The 16364-nt window shown below is 35.7% G+C and overlaps 2 protein-coding genes and 1 non-coding gene across 3 annotated transcripts; all 3 read left to right on the top strand.

The window, feature by feature from the left end:
• The first annotated feature begins 6288 nt into the window (after window positions 1-6288).
• Window positions 6289-9888, top strand: LOC143581400 (uncharacterized). The gene is made up of 4 exons (XM_077064199.1): window positions 6289-6606; window positions 7482-7926; window positions 8352-8467; window positions 9461-9888. Exons 1-4 carry the CDS (start codon window positions 6309-6311, stop codon window positions 9880-9882), a joined length of 1281 nt encoding a protein of 426 aa, XP_076920314.1. The 5' UTR covers window positions 6289-6308; the 3' UTR covers window positions 9883-9888.
• A 599-nt stretch (window positions 9889-10487) lies between these two features.
• Window positions 10488-10569, top strand: TRNAS-CGA (transfer RNA serine (anticodon CGA)). Its single transcript has one exon. It is a non-coding gene; the product is annotated as a tRNA-Ser (tRNA).
• Window positions 10570-11353: 784 nt separating this feature from the next.
• LOC143581399 (protein NRT1/ PTR FAMILY 1.2-like) lies at window positions 11354-14510 on the top strand. The gene is made up of 4 exons (XM_077064198.1): window positions 11354-11447; window positions 11792-12009; window positions 12481-13031; window positions 13625-14510. Exons 1-4 carry the CDS (start codon window positions 11354-11356, stop codon window positions 14508-14510), a joined length of 1749 nt encoding a protein of 582 aa, XP_076920313.1.
• The last annotated feature ends 1854 nt before the right edge of the window (window positions 14511-16364 follow it).

The following is a 16364-nucleotide window of genomic DNA, read 5'->3' as shown; positions in this document are numbered from 1 at the left end:
TATCAGCATTGAACACTAACCGCCTTAAAGGGTCGGCTCGTGAAAGTGTTGATATATTAAAGGCAAGGATTCTGAAATGACTCGCGTTGTAATTTATTTATATATTTTTTTAGTATTTTTTAATGCAAGTATGTTTTTAACTAGTGCTTTTTATTTAATTAATTATTATTGTTATTTAAGCATTAAACATGCATTTGCATTTTCAAATTAAAAGCGACACTTAAATGAAAATAGTATGGATTGTGGAAAACTACGCCCTTCCTAAACAAAGATAAGTGAAAATGAAAATGTTGTGATATTGACGTGACAGTATAATTATAGTAAAAAACAAAAGTCATGCCTGGACATTTGAAACAAAAGGAATTTTGTGATATATGCAATTATTCAAATCAATCATTCATCAATTCAACCTAATACGTGAGGGAAGAATCCAAGAGATCGATGAATAGGACGCTGATCTCGATATATGACATTTCATAAAGGAACATTGCAATTTCTAATATATAAGAATCAATTTAGGAGTGTTTTAGTATATGAATTTTGTGTTGTTAGTATATTAAAATAGAGTTATTTTTAAATACTTTATCAGTGACGGATTAAGAGTATTTAAACAAAATATGTAGAGCGCTCTACCTTATCCAACTTCACTCCACTTAAAGACAAAAAAAATTCGATTTTATTATCACTTTAAAAGGCCCATGCCACAATATAGCCCTCCCTCTCTCTTATAGACGCTAGATGCATATCCTTGACTATCACAACAATAGGGGAGTCATACGAAGTGCATGCGTATAACATTTTGAAACATTGTACACTTCTGCATGAATGCATACCATGACGTTGGTTGCTCTGTATGAGCGTATGCTATACTGTTGGTTGCCCTATACGAGAATATGCATTCCATACACACACACACACACATTCTTGTATACGGTCGTATAATATCAACTAGGGATGTTCAGAATTCAATTTGGATTCGAAAAATTAAAACTCGACTCGATTCTATTTCGAAAGGTTCGAATTCGGTTTTAAAAAATTCGAACTTGATTCAATTCAAATTCGAATTCAGTAATTGAATTCGAAGTGAATACGAATTTATGATTTTCAATTCGAATTCAAATTATACAAAATGTATTTTATTTTGATTCTTTTATCGTGACATTGTGGCTCCTTTAAATTTGTATTTTGATGTTATGATTTTGGTCTTTTGACATGTTGATAGTTTATTAATTTTGTATATTAGTATTTTCGATTTTATAAACGCGCGGGTTTTAGTTTACGATCTAATTAGCGAACTCTCACTGCTGGGAGCATGTATGAGAGCTTGCTTTTTAAGTACTGAAACCTTAGTTCCTTCATCAAAATTTTTTGTTGGAATACAATTGGTAAAAGTCACACACACGATAATTTTTGTGGGTGTACAATCCCACCACGGCTTTGTCTTTAATTAGGAATGGAAGGGACAATTACAATAACAAACCTATTATCTCTGCTTATTCATGACCTTTGCTCATAAGCCAAGCATACTAACCTGACTCATATTCGTCATCCAATAAACTTGGAACCTAACCAACATTCAAAAAGAAAATCAAACTAATTTGATAATATCACTAAAAAACTATGATCTTGCGCATAGCTCACTAAATTACAAATGCCACAATCATGGCCTTTGTTAGTCTGCAATGTAAAACTCAGCATCAACAAAGGGGAAATACACTTAAAAGAATTCAAATGCCTATTCACTGTTAAAGAACTTGCAAATTTCACAATAATACAAAAAAAATCAGCTACGTACCAAGTGCAGCCATTATTGCAGCAAGGGTCAATCAGGCTACACTATAAGCTTATCAATAGTAAGCTCAATAGGGCACTTGCATTTGCTGATGCTTTGATAAAGAGATGAGTGAACAAAGGATGCAACCATAATAGGGCACTTGTATTTGCTGATGCTTTGCACAGAGAGATGAGTGAACCAAAGGATGCTAAACATTAAAAAATGTGTAAAGTCTAAACAATGAGTGCTTAGAAGGCTCAAATATGTAAGAATTGCAAACTCATTGTAGCTACAAAAGGTACTGGTTAAAATGTGAAAGCATAAACATTTTCATATTGCCCTCACATGTGCCACGCCAATACAACAACTGCACAATTTTTTGTTCATCATCACAGCCTCCGAATGTTTGTGAACTGCTGAACATAGAGTAACCTATCAACACCATAAAGGGTCGAACTAACCACATGAAACAACATTTTCTCAACTTCAAAGGTTTGCTAAGGGCAGTATTGCATAAAAACCATTTATGGTGGACACAAACCCAAGTAAGGACCCAACACGCTCTTAACATATTGTTTCCGAGTACCACATAGCACTACATAATCCCAAAAGGCATAGCACAATTGTCAAAGCATTCCATCAAACACCTCATGTGCATCGTACCTAAGGTCACAGATTTTGTTCACAACAGAGGCTCAGAAAACCATCACAACCTTTGTAAATCCCAAACGAAAAGACATGCATTTCATCGAACACCTCATGTGCACTGCATACAAGGTCACAATAGAGGCAAGGCACTGCATGTTGTATATCCGTTGGGGCAACACCCAACTTTCACTATGATACACACAAAGAACTCAGGTGTAAAATCGTCAAAGTTCTAAAAACAATATCAAAGCAGAAATCGAGTACAACGGAAGGTGTCGTGACATTCAATTCAGGCAATACCTAATCGAACAGACAAATGGACCGTTACCTCCACCGTTTCCAAAATGGAACCCGACAACCGGAGATCCACCCAAAACAGTCGCAATTGGAGCCTTTGCGATAACCATAGACAACCAAAAGTCGCCATCGCCTAGGTTTACAAAATAGAACCCGGCAATCGACGAATCGGAGATGTATCAGGAAGCGGGGGTCCGTCATACTTCGGCCACCGCCATAAACCAGTCAGGGAAATAGACAAAACTTACCGTAACTCTCTCTCGGGAAGCCTCCAACTAAATCACCGGTCGTTGAAGACGATGGTGGTGCTTGTAGACAAAGAAGAAACATGACGATATGTGAAGATGCAGAGGTTAGACACGTGTGAAGACGGATGACCACGCAGAGCTCTCTTAACATCAACACATTTTGTACATCACTGGCTACAGCAAATACAACACACGAAGCGTAAGAGTAAATGAACAGTATAGTTATTTGAAATATAAAAAATATAATAATAACTAGTTTGTAGTAGTTTTAAAAAAATAAAAGTAAAATAATTTATGTTTAAAGTGAATTGGAATTAAGTTGAATTTATTTGAATTCAAGTTTCAACTTTGAATAAATCAAATCTAAATCGAATTCTTTACTAAATATGAATTCAGAAGAAAAATAAAGTTTGAAAGTTTGTTTTAATTTAATTCAAAAGTTCGGTATTTAATTCGTTGAACACATCTAATATCAACTCAACAAAGGTTGATTAGTATGGATATCCATCAAGTCTACTCATTTAAAAATTTTGTATAAAAGCTACATTTTCATATTCTATAAATTATTTTTTTAGTTTTTTTTCAAACTATTATTATTTTCTTTAGTTTGAATGACATTCTTTTAAACGATCATTATTTTTGACATATTATTGTGCCTGTTTGAAATATCCCAAAATTTTCAACTTTTAAAAAATATATTAATAAATAATCACATTTTTTACTTAATAATAATTATAATAACTTTCATAAAAAGAAAACTAAGGCTATGGGTCAAAATCATTGTCTCAAGCGGGTTATAACAGTGTGGATTTTATAACACAGTGTCGTTTTCATACCTGAAGTTTGAGCGACTACGAAACTTTAACACCTTTTTTAAATTTCTTGCAAATCAATACCTGACAATTCCAAAACCATGCTATTTTTAGTAATTTTCATTAACATGTTTGTTTTTTTCTTTAAGGCTACATTAAATTAATTCATAAATATTTTGAGAATCACAACTGAAATGACAGACCTTATTTATATTTGATAAATCTCGTGTAATACACGGGTTCAAAAGCTAGTACCTATATAAACAAGTAAACAACTTAACAATTATTAGTATCTTATCTTACTACACTAATAAAAGAAAATGTTGAAGCTTAGGCGTCAAGCCCACATTTCTCCTAATTTCTAATCTCTCTTCTCTTTCATTCTAAGCTATTCATGGGTTATGGGTCAAAACCATTTGGTCAAATGGGTTATAACATAGTGTGGATAAGTTAAAGTTCTTGGAGCTACCCAGCCTGCTTGTCTTCTTTGTTAATCTTGAAACCTTCTCTGAAGTTCCTCGCTAATCTTTTTTTGCTCTTTTTGGAGCCAAACTACTGGGTCTTCGTCCAGGTCTGTTGGTCCTATTGGACCTTTTTGACGAGGGGATCGAGCCTTTGCGAAGCGAAAGGAAAAATCGGGTTGCTGTGGCTGCTCGACTTCAATGTAGTCCTCATTATTTCGATTGAATACATCATTTTGCCTTTCTTTCCCCCTCTGGGTATGGGTCCTGCCCGGTTCGACGAAGGCAGCGTGAAAGAAGGAGGTTGGGCCAAACTCATTGCGACCGAAAATAACTTTTAACTATTCTAGCCGATACGGATGGCGCCAATGAAGAAACACTGAACCAACCCTAAGAGGATTAGTCCAGTATCTCGACCAAGTGATGATGAGATCTAGGTCTGTATGAGTCGGTATCGGCTTAACCTGCAAAATAGAACTCCGTGAGCTCGTTACGAGAAGGGGAATGGGTGGGGGGCTTTTCGTAACCACCATCCAGCATGAGAATCAGTATCAATGAAGGTAGTAATCGTTTAAGATAATAGGTTGCAGATCCCTTTACCGTTGGTCCTATATGGGTGTTTATAGCCTAAGAGGTCAAGAAGGATTGGTCCAGCTGCCCTCCTTAATCGAACATTCTATTCACATGGCTGAGTGCGTTAGATAGCTGACGTATGAAGGTACATATCATCAGACGGTACAATACTGGCAGCCTGTGATTGGCTCGACGTGCGATCCCGCCTTTTGTGTACAATGTGTTCTCTTCTTAACTCTTTGAGTTATTGTATGATAAGGACTACTTCCGCGTGTGTAGCTGTCCATCACCTTGTGTAGGCTGAGCAAGGTTCGGTTCGGTTCGGTTCGGTTATTAGGCGAAACCGAAACCGAAGTAATCGGTTATTTGAATATGCAAACCGTTCGGTTTTCGATTTTCTGGTTTTCGGTTGATTTCGGTTTCGCTTCGGTTATTTTCGGTTTTTTTCCAATTATGTGTTGACATTGCAAAAATAAAAAATGAAAATGCATATTTTAAGATTGTATAAGAACGTGGTAGAGTATCACAGTCCACATATATTGAATTCAATAAACAAAAATAGGCACGTATTATGTGGAACAATACGAATACAAAGTTGTTAAATAGAGTTTAAAAATTAAAAAGCATTAAAAGTTTTGTCCCGATCTTCATTCATCATCTTATTTATTTATCTTAAAAGTTTAGTCCATTCCTCATCATCTTGATAATCTTTATCATCATTAATCGGTTCGGTTCGGTTTTTTTTCGGTTTTTTAAAAATGGATAACCGAATCGAAACCGAAATTTCGGTTTTTCAAAAACACAAAAAATTAACCTTCGGTTAATGCTTCGGTTCGGTTTTTTCGATGTGGTTTTTTCGGTTAATTCGGTTTCGATTCGGTTAATTCGGTTTTCTGCTCACCCCTAACCTTGTGGAAGGTCCTCCGCGTTCTGCGGTTAGTTATCTTTACTTAACGCTCGGAACTTGTAATATTTTGCGGATGGTTTATGACCTTACCTCCGCAGTTTAAATCATTGGATTGTGGATCAATTATCAGAACCTTGGATTTCTTTGGCAAAAACTGAATGTGGTATTTTTTTTTCTTTTACAAGTTTGCAAAACTGAATTGAACTCGAAAACTAAAAAACCCAAAACCTAAAAAACCGAAACTGTGGTTTTTGGATTCGGTTATAGCCCAAAATCGCACCGAACCACACCACGTACACCCCTACTAGAAATATATATATATTTTTAAGTTTTGTTTTCACCCTCTAAACTATAAATAATATACATGTTTAATATCTTTTGTTGAAAATGAAGTTATATCTAACACAATATATGTTTGAAATTATAAGATATTTGAGTGCCGATCCCATGCCAAACCAAACAAATCCCGTCTAAACAACATCAACATCAATATTAAGATAATATGTAGAAGCATTTACAACTTTATTTCTTTAGGATTTCTTTTTTAATTGCTACCGATAGAGAAAGATGCTGGAGCGAGTGCTGTCAATGCGCAGAGGAGCTCACACCGAAGAAGATAACAAAGAAGAAGACGAATCCAAAACCAAAAAGCACCTCTCAGTGGCCACACGACTCACCAACTACTTGACTCGAACCGGTTACCTGTGCCCTATCATAATAATAATAATAATCATCTTCCTCCTGATAATATCCTCCTCCTACTTCATCCGCTCGCGTCATCTCCTCTGCGTCTCCTCGGTTTCATCCTTCGATCGCCTCTCGCGCAGCCGCTTCTTCGGTCTGGATGGACTCGATTCCGACTTTGGAGCCCTAGGTGTCCCCTGGTGTAAGATCTCCTTACTATTAGATCCTAGGGTTTGTTATTTTCATCGGATCTGTATTGCTGCCACAATTTGGCATATGATGAAGTACTATTATTATTATTATGTTATGATTATGACTTACTTAAAATAGTTTTAGCTGGATTTATTAAGATTAGACGTAGTAATATGAATATAATTAGGAGTATCTAGTATTTTTCTGCTTGGATTATTTACAGAGTGTGAAATGTGAAGGTAATGTGTGAATCGTGATTACATCTCATTTGATCTCTAGACTTGAGTTTAAGTTCAGTTAAAAGTGTGAAGTTATTAAGCTGAAAAGCAGATGATAGAAATGTATTATCGGTCTGAAATGGACTAATTCAGATTGGTGAAGTTTCATAATGGTGTGGAAGTATGGAGCCTGTGTGGTGGTTGATTCATGAGCTTATTAGGAGTATGGAAAGCAGGGTTCAGGATTTTATTTAGACCTATAATGGTGTGTCATGCACAAGGTTCATTATCTACTGAACTTAAATTTTAGTTAAAAGGTGATTTCACTATTTTATTTGGGAGTTGTTATGAAACCGGTTCTAAAATGCAGTTATCCTGGAAGCTCATATTCTTAAAATTTGGAATCGATTATAAACTATTGAATTGATTCTACTTGTATATGTTGTCGCTTTGTATACATTTTGGTTTTGGTACTGCTTGTTTTCTTTTGAGTTCTATTCTGGATCAATTTTCAGTAAACACTAAACAGTGGTCACAAATTGGTTGTTATATGAGTATATACTTTAGTTGGTTGTTTTAATGTGTTGTTCTGAAGACCAGATTTCACTGCAAAACTTATTAAGTTCTCATAATCTACATGCTTTTAATTTTAAATCCTTTTTAAAAGGCAGATCGAAACACGGAAAAACCGTCGAGTGGACATCTAAAGATTTACTCCAAGGTCTTGAAGAATTTGTACCAATATATGAAACCCGACCCATTAAGAATAACATGTATGGGATGGGTTTTGATCACAGTTTTGGGCTCTGGTTTATCACTCGATGGCTAAAACCAGACCTAATGATTGAAAGTGGGGCTTTCAAGGGGCATTCCACGTGGGTGTTGAGACAAGCAATGCCAAACACCCGGATTATCTCAATCACGCCACGTCATCCTGAAAAGTATCTTAAAAAGGGGGCAGCATATGTTGATGGGAATTGCACATATTTTGCGGGAAAAGATTTTATCGATTTTGGGAGTATTGATTGGGGGACTGTGATGAAGAAACATGGTATTACTGATTTGAGTCGTGTTCTTATATTTTTTGATGATCATCAAAGCGAATTAAAAAGGTAAACATGACTTCATCCATTAATTGTCCAAAATTTTGAAACTTCTTTATAAATAATTAGTGGGCCTAATAATAGAATAATAATGCACTTAGGTTGGTGGTCTTTTTTTTTAGATAGTTCTACTACTCGAATGATGCCCTGATATGAAATGAGCCAATTTGGTAATTTTGAAATCTCTTAGTTGTTTTGGTCCACAATATTGTGGCAATTTTTTACCTGTATACTTGTGAACTGGTTGATTCGGGTTGTGTTTTATCTCTAACGGACAAAATGGGAAATTTTGACTCGTTTACCTATGAATGGGTCAAATGGGTCGAAAGTTGTCTCGGTGTATTTTTAATGCATTGCACCTTCTAAATTATTTGTAGTATCATAGTTTTGTGTTAATGTATGTTTGCTTATTTTGATTCGTGTTTTCTTTACAGACTAAAGCAGGCATTGAAAGCTGGCTTCTCAAACCTTGTTTTTGAAGATAACTATGATACAGGAACTGGCGATCATTATTCCTTGAGACAAATATGTGATCAGTTTTACATACAAGGTTCCCTAACTAACTCTACATTCTCTCAGTTTTTACATTCTTTATTTGTCATTTTGCATTGCAATTCCATTTTTTAGATATTTATGATTTTGCTCAATCGTCGAATCTTTGTTATATGGAGATGACAAAATGGGATGGTTGGTTAACAGGTTTAAACGGGCTTGGATGAAAATGGGCCAGTTTTAAACGAGTGAAAAGGGTCTGGGTTAGGTTGAGGCGGTTTGGGCCCAGTAGTTTTTCAAATTTTGTTCAGAGTTTCTGATTTTGTAATAACCAATATATTAGGATGCAGGTTTAAAATTCAATTTTTAATTACCAAAAGTCATTAAGTATTTTACTAATTACAATGGTAATGTATAGAATGGGTCAACGGTTATAATTTTTAATGACATCTCCAACATATTTTTATTTCAACAAATTAGATTACTATTTAAAGAATATAGTTTTGCTAATCATATAAATTTCTTTCGAATATCCGTGTGATTGGGGAAAAAATACACAACTTACAGAATCTTCTACATAGTTTATTCCAAAGGGTCAGATTATTACATGGCGCAATTTCATATATTCCCTAAAAGTTGGTATAATATCATATTTACCCAACAAAAGTCATACCCATTTTCAAATTTATGACATTTATGTCCTCCCCTTAAAACTGACATTAGGATATGAGAGTTTGCAGTGCAATTGTAAAGAGAAAAACTGAAAGAGAAGAGTATAATGGTCCATATCAGACGTTGTATTTACTGAAATTTCAAGTATTTAGAATTTGTGTATAATGGTATATTTGATATTAATTTTTTGGTTTGGTAAATAAGATATTGTGCAAGTTTTTGGGGTATTTTAAATGTGTATTTTTGATATTAGAGTTTTCATAGGCAGATTTAACTATTTTCTAATTATTTAGATTTAAAAGAAAAAACAGAGAAGAAAAGCTTTATAAGACTAACGAAATCCCTAGATTGCCCCTATTAACATTATTATTTTCTTCAGGAGGTGGGCACAGCTGCTTTGAAGACAGCGATGAAGCAAGGGTAAGATCGGTAGGAAAAAAGTTCTGGGAAAAAGCGGTAGACACTCGAGAACTATGCGGACCCGGGGAATCATGGTGGGGTGTTAGAGGTTACATGCGTGACGATTTTAATCACACGAATAAACCAATATCGTACACACAACATTTCCAAAACAGTCGGTTTGTAGAATCCATACTTGATGTTTACTGGGAACTGCCACCTGTTGCGGGCCCGTCACTCACTCATCAAACAAGGTACGACCCGGCCCGTGCACCTAGCCCGATTGTGGAAGATGGAAGGTTTCGGTTGTTTCAAAGGCTGGGGTTATCTAGACTAGAGCCTTCTGTGTTTAATGGGTATACTCAAATGGTATATGTTCAGATATCTGAAAAAGTGTCATAGTTATGTGGATTTGTGGACTTTTAAGTTGTTTTTTAGGCCATTTTCTTGATGATATACACGTGTCGTGTTGATATTATATGCTTGTTTGTTCTATGGATCTTTTTTTGTTAGTTGTTTATATCTATATTATATTCGTTATAGACCCACTTGGTTATAAACGGGGTGATTTAGAATTTTAGATTGTCGTTTATTTTAATTAGTAAGGTTGGAAAACTAGTAGATTTGACAATTAACGAAATGAGCCAAGTGGGTTGAATGAAATTAGAATCATCTTAAACGTATATAAACGGGTAAAGTGTAAACAAATCCAGCCTAAAACTCGTTCATTAATTATATAATGATATGCTTATGTTCATATAAAATAAAAATGATCATATTCATATACATAATAATACACAATAGAATCTATTTATTTATATATATTTGAAATGATTATATGTATATAAGTTATGGGCTTGTTTTGGTTTGAGACCCTAGCTAATAATAAGCCTATCTCGAACAAGTATTTGGCATGTTTTATGCTCAATGAATGTGCTTTGAAATATATATTAACCAAAAACGTGAATTTATGTACTAAAATCTTAGTTTCTGTAATGCAACCGAAAGTCGATATGTCCGACTGGTTAAGGAGACAGACTCGAAATCTGTTGGGCTCTGCCTGCGCAGGTTCGAATCCTGCTGTCGACGAATCCTTTTTTTCTTTCTAAATTTTTAGCAGTTTTTATTTCTCTTTCTCATGCAAACATTGTAAAACGAAGACAGGTTAGTCTCAGGCTTAAAGTTGAGCGAGCGAGCTTGGGACCTTTTGAACAACCTTAATTCAACGGTGTCTAATCCAATATATAAAACTTAGTTATGCTCACGAGTCTAAATAACATTTCCAACCCAATATAAATTAGTTGCAAGCTATCTTGCACCGAACGAGTTTTGTAACCTTTTAAGGATTTGTTTCTATCGAATACGCTATTTAATCATGAGACCCGTTTAAGACAAATCACTTTTGGTGGTTCAACAACTTGTTTTAAATTGGAAACCACTACCAAATTGGACAAAAAATGCTGCAAAACAATGATTCCACTTTTAGCAAATTTAAACTAACACCAATCTTTTTTACTTTTTTCATATTAAAAAACACAACAAATTATACCGTTTGCTGTCCATGTCCACTATATGTGACACGAAACATGTTTGCTAAAGATGTAGTTTATGTTTCGTGCACAATTCAAATGAAAACATAACATCACAGTTCACAAGTTTTTCTATAAAAACAATACAAATTGACCATATGATTAATCAGCTAAACCGTGTTAAAACATCACTCATCAAGCAAATACCGTTGCTTTTGTGTATCGATGGTGCTGTTTTACATAAGATCGACAGACACAATGCTCGTTGAAACATTACTCATCTAGTGAATTTTGATAGAAGAAAGAAAATTACATTTATGAGAGTTGTTCATATTTAGTGAGAAATGGAAGGCTCTTTGACAGAAGAAGGTGAAATGAAGCAAGAAGAGTCTTCAGGAATGCAAAAGGGTGGGATAAGAACCATGCCATTCATCTTAGGTACAACATGCATAATGCATAATATGATGATGGACCACTTTTTATAATTTTTTTTATTCATATTTTGTTACTTCTAAATCCATTATATCATAACTTTCTGAACTGGTTTTGGACACATTCAATACCGAACCAATTTTTTAAATAGAGAACTGCAAGAATTCGAATAAATACTTCAACATCTTTCTAAACATGGCCCGTAAGATGATTATTTATATAACCGTTTACTCCACTCTCGCGGTCTTAAATTGTCTATTATAATCAAGTACAAGTAGAAATAATGCATTTTATAGTTCTTTTGATTTTCTGCTTCATATTGATTTTGTATTAACTATTTATGGAAACAGCAAATGAATCATTTGAGAAAGTGGCAAGTTATGGGATACATCCAAACATGATCAAATACCTGATGAACGATTACCACATGAGTTTCGTCGAGGGCACAAACGTCCTGTTAAAATGGTCGGCTGCCACGAATTTCCTACCTGTCATTGGCGCGTTTCTCTCTGATTCCCTTCTTGGCCGCTTCCTCACCATTTTTCTCGGTTCAATCTTCAGTCTTATGGTATCATTCTTCTTTTTTACATAAACAATCTGTCTAAACTAGTCTATCATTTAGCTCGACTTGTTTTTGAGTTCTATATCCAAAACTTACACGGCTCGTGAGACAATATGTAGTTATATTTTCATAAATAGTCATAATATAGTTTTATACCTATATAATATAATATATGCTATTTAATAATTTTTATTATGTAATATATATTAGTATTATTAATGTCTTGTCCCATCCTTTCCAAACACTGCAAGTGGTTGGTAGGATTCTACTGGGTACGTTTATTAAATAAAAGTTATAAAAATCATATAAATAATTTATTTGTTTACATTCATGAGCATAGCCAAGCTCAATATACGAATCTTGGCTTGTTTATCGATCTCGAACAAACTTATTTTTAGGCTTAGGCACAAGCTCGTTTAAGCTTCATTCGATCTTTAACGAGCCCATCTCGAGTAGCTCACTTTCTATTGTTTGTAGGGGATGGTCCTTCTATGGTTAACTACGATGATCCGAGGTGCAAGACCTCCCCCTTGCAATGCTTGGGTGCCTCATTCGTGTGAGTCACCGACTCCCATTCAATACACACTCCTTTTTTCGGCTTTTGCTTTAATCTCCATTGGAGGAGCCGGGGTCCACCCGTGTTCCTTAGCATTCGGGGCGGACCAAGTACACCGCAAGGCCAATCCAAAGAGCGAGAGGGCGTTGGGGAGCTTCTTTGGGTGGTATTATGCGACCGCCATTATGGCAGTCATGGTTGCATTTACAGGCATTGTTTATATTCAAGATCATCATGGATGGAGAGTCGGGTTTGGGGTCCCCGTTGTTCTCATGTTCTTGGCTACTATCTTTTTTGTGGCAGCTTATCCGCTTTATTACAAAGTAAAGGTCGAAAAAAGCGTGTTTACTAGCTTTTGTCAAGTGATATTTGTGTCTTGGAAACATAGAAAGCTCACTTTACCGGATTCAAGTGATGTGTTGTGGTATAATGGAGATAATGCAAAGGTTACTACACCTACAAATACTTTGAGGTAGTGAAAGACTTCTCTATGTTTGATCTAAACTCATTTTGACCCGTTTACTAACGGGCCGGGTCATTTTGGGATGTATTTTATGTTAAATGGTCAAAATTTATTTTTAATGCATGCAAAACTTCTTAAATCGTTTTATGGATTTTTTTTATCATAATAACGAACGGATTAATAATAATCATTTTCTTTTTTGCCTGATAAGAAGCCTTTAAATGAGTCAAAACTGTTCATGAGTGTATTTTGATGCATAGCACATCCATGATCATTTTAAACAGATTGTTAAAATAGATTACTTTCTAACTTTTAATTTTGACACGTTAATTACAAAAAAAGCTAAAAACTTTTTGTTCGGAATCAAGCTGACCCGAACAAAAGGCATCCCTTTTGACCCTGACCCGTTTTAGATTATTGAAATAATAATCATATTTGACACACTAATTATCTACAGAAGTGTACCGCCTTTGTATAGGTAGTGGGCCTGGTCAACCCGGCCCAACACATGCAAAACACGACAGTTTGACCCATGACTCAACGTCTCAACCCATCCATTTTGCCACCTCTAAAGTAACAACCATATCTTTCTTTCCCTTCAGGTTTTTGAATAAAGCATGCATCCCTCCAAAACCCGAAGATATGAACGAAGAAGCCGCTAATGGCCCATGGAACATATGCACGGTAGATCAAGTCGAAGAGCTGAAAACACTTATCAAAGTAATCCCATTATGGTCTTCAAATATCATGTTATCCGTGGCCATGAACCAAAGCACATTTCCTGTTCTCCAAGCTCAAACCATGGACCGACACATCACGTCAAAGTTTGAAATTCCGGCTGCCTCATTCGGCTTCTTCCTAATCATAACAATTATGGTTTGGGTTATTTTATACGACCGTGTTATCCTCCCGTTATTATCAAAAATGAAGGGAGAACCTGTATATATAAGTGCAAAGTTAAGAATCGGGGCGGGCCTTTGTTTTTCAATAGTCTCAATGGTGGTTGCAGGACTTGTGGAACACGTAAGGAAAAATAAAGCGATTGAAAACGGGTTTTTAAACGATTCTCGAGCGGTTATAAACATGTCGGCTTTGTGGCTCATTCCACAAAATGTGCTAAACGGGTTGGCAGACGCTTTGAACATAATCGGTCAAACTGAGTTTTATTATTCTGAGTTTCCTAAAAGTATGTCGAGTATTGCATCGGCTCTTTACTTGCTCGGGCTGGCTATCGCTAGCTTGTTGGCTAGTGCTTTACTAAGCACTGTGGATAGTTTAACCAACGGAGAGGAAGAAGAGGGTTGGATTTCTACTAATATTAATAAGGGTCATTATGATAAGTATTATTGGCTGCTTGCTATAATGAGTTTTATCAACTTCTTGTATCATGTTGTATGTAGTCAGGCTTACGGTCCGTGTGTAGATCAGACGGTTGTAACGGGTGAGGAAGTTACTAATTCGGGCGAAAACGAAGCCTCAAGAAGCTAAAATGCAAATTTGAGCTGTTGACTGTTAAATCTTCATCATTTATTGTGTTTTGTTATTGATGGCATTTACTTGTTAAATCTCTAACTTTGATTGTATATATAAAGTTGTAATTATCATGCAGTGGCATATACCCTAGACCATTTTTGTAAAAGCATCATTTTTGAAAAAAAAAAAAAAGGCAACCAGATTTACATCACATATTCCAAACCACCACTCACAAAAGCAATATTCAATGTATGTATATTTCAAGCCACAACACCTAGTTATTAAAACTGTTAAAAACACATGAAATTTGAGTCACAAAGTTTTGATGCGGTAATTCATAAAACTTACAAACTTCTCAAAAACAATTTAGCATCTTCTGTGCTAAATTCAGCTGGATTCCTGCTCACCTTACACACCATGACCTCATGTTCACGTGGCCCAGCCGGTGCCGCTTCGGGAGCCTGAACTCTGGCCTCACCAATTCTCTGAACAGGCTCATGCATTCTGGACCTTAAACCAAGCGGCTGGAGCCTACCAGCAGAACCATCAGGCTGTGGCTTTTCACCGACTCCCTCCCCAGGCTCAAGCCCCGTGGCCACCGAACTAAGCAGCTCAAGCCCGCTGAATAAACTCGCGGGCTGTGGCTCATCCAGGGCCATTGTGGGAGCCTGAACTCCAGCCCCGGCAGCAACTCCGACCACCAGCTCATTAAACACCGAACTAGGCGGCTTAAGTCCGCCAGATGAATCCGCATGCCGTGGCTTAGCCAAGGCCATATTTGGGGCGTGGACTTTAAGGCCCTTTCGTTTTAGCCATTCTGCAAGGGCGATATAATCATCTGAATCTTCATCAACATCAAAAGATTCAACAGTAGGGACTGCAAATTGGTGAAGTTCAGGTCAAACACATAAAACATCTAAAAAAGAGAGAGTAATAGCTCCCAATGAAACAGGTCAAGCGGGTCAAAGGAGCCAAAAGTCTATTCCAATGGGACAAAAGCCGCCTAAAGTCTATTCCAATGCTTAAAATGTCCTAAATCGTTTTATTTTCGTTACATTTATCTTCGTAGTGTAACATTCACAATCATATTTGATTGCATTAGCTACTAACAGTATTTAAAAAATGAAGAAAAAAAATGTTGGAAAGGGTGGTTCAGACCGACCCGCTTTGACCCATTATTCAACTGCCCATTTTTTAAAAGATTAGACCCCATATCCAAAAACTATACATATACCTGCAGGATTAACAGCTTTTTCCTTTCCCCTATTCTTGCTTTGTACTTTAGAGGCTGTAAAAAACCACACAAAGAAACCGTAAATCAGCATAAACAAACATATATAATATATATAGGGTTTGGATCAAATACAAATTAAATTAGCATGCTAACTGTGAGAATCAAGTAGTGTAATTATATATACAACATAGTGTAATTATAATGTAGTGTAATTGCAGCATAGTGTAATTACACTACGATGTAATTGCATAATTACACTACTTGATTCTCACAATTAGCACGTTAATTTAATTTGTGCATTAACTTTCCCCCATATATATAATTGGTAACATGTTAAACAAAGTAAAAAGTGAAACATATGAAATGGGTCAATGGTCAAAAAAGTCAAAAGCTGCTTAACTCGTTTTATTTTAGCAATGCAGTGTTTACAATCATATTTGCAATGCTTAAAACGCCCTAACTCGTTTTATTTTTTAAATATGACGTTCACAATCATATTTGACACATCAGCTACTTATACTATTAAAATAAGTGAACAAAAAAGTGTTGGGATGGTTGGTTCAGACCGACCCACGTTGACCTGTGCATAAAAATGCATGTTTTCACCCGACTCACTTTTTACAGATTAGACTGCA

Source organism: Bidens hawaiensis, unplaced genomic scaffold (assembly GCF_021521415.1).
Source record: "Bidens hawaiensis isolate Kalapana, Puna unplaced genomic scaffold, B.hawaiensis_p1.1 tig00030905_1, whole genome shotgun sequence".
Taxonomy (NCBI): Eukaryota; Viridiplantae; Streptophyta; class Magnoliopsida; order Asterales; family Asteraceae; genus Bidens; species Bidens hawaiensis.
This window is presented reverse-complemented; position numbering and strand designations above follow the sequence as displayed.

Bases quoted from the DNA above. Each gene is read 5' to 3' on its own strand.
- LOC143581399 (XM_077064198.1), top strand. From the start codon at position 11,354: ATGGAAGGCTCTTTGACAGAAGAAGGTGAAATGAAGCAAGAAGAGTCT. The intron at 11,448-11,791 runs GTACAACATGCA...TTATGGAAACAG, and splicing joins AACCATGCCATTCATCTTAG to CAAATGAATCATTTGAGAAA. The intron at 13,032-13,624 runs GTAGTGAAAGAC...CTTTCCCTTCAG, and splicing joins ACACCTACAAATACTTTGAG to GTTTTTGAATAAAGCATGCA.
- LOC143581400 (XM_077064199.1), top strand. From the start codon at position 6,309: ATGCGCAGAGGAGCTCACACCGAAGAAGATAACAAAGAAGAAGACGAA. The intron at 6,607-7,481 runs GTAAGATCTCCT...CCTTTTTAAAAG, and splicing joins AGCCCTAGGTGTCCCCTGGT to GCAGATCGAAACACGGAAAA. The intron at 8,468-9,460 runs GTTCCCTAACTA...TATTTTCTTCAG, and splicing joins TGATCAGTTTTACATACAAG to GAGGTGGGCACAGCTGCTTT.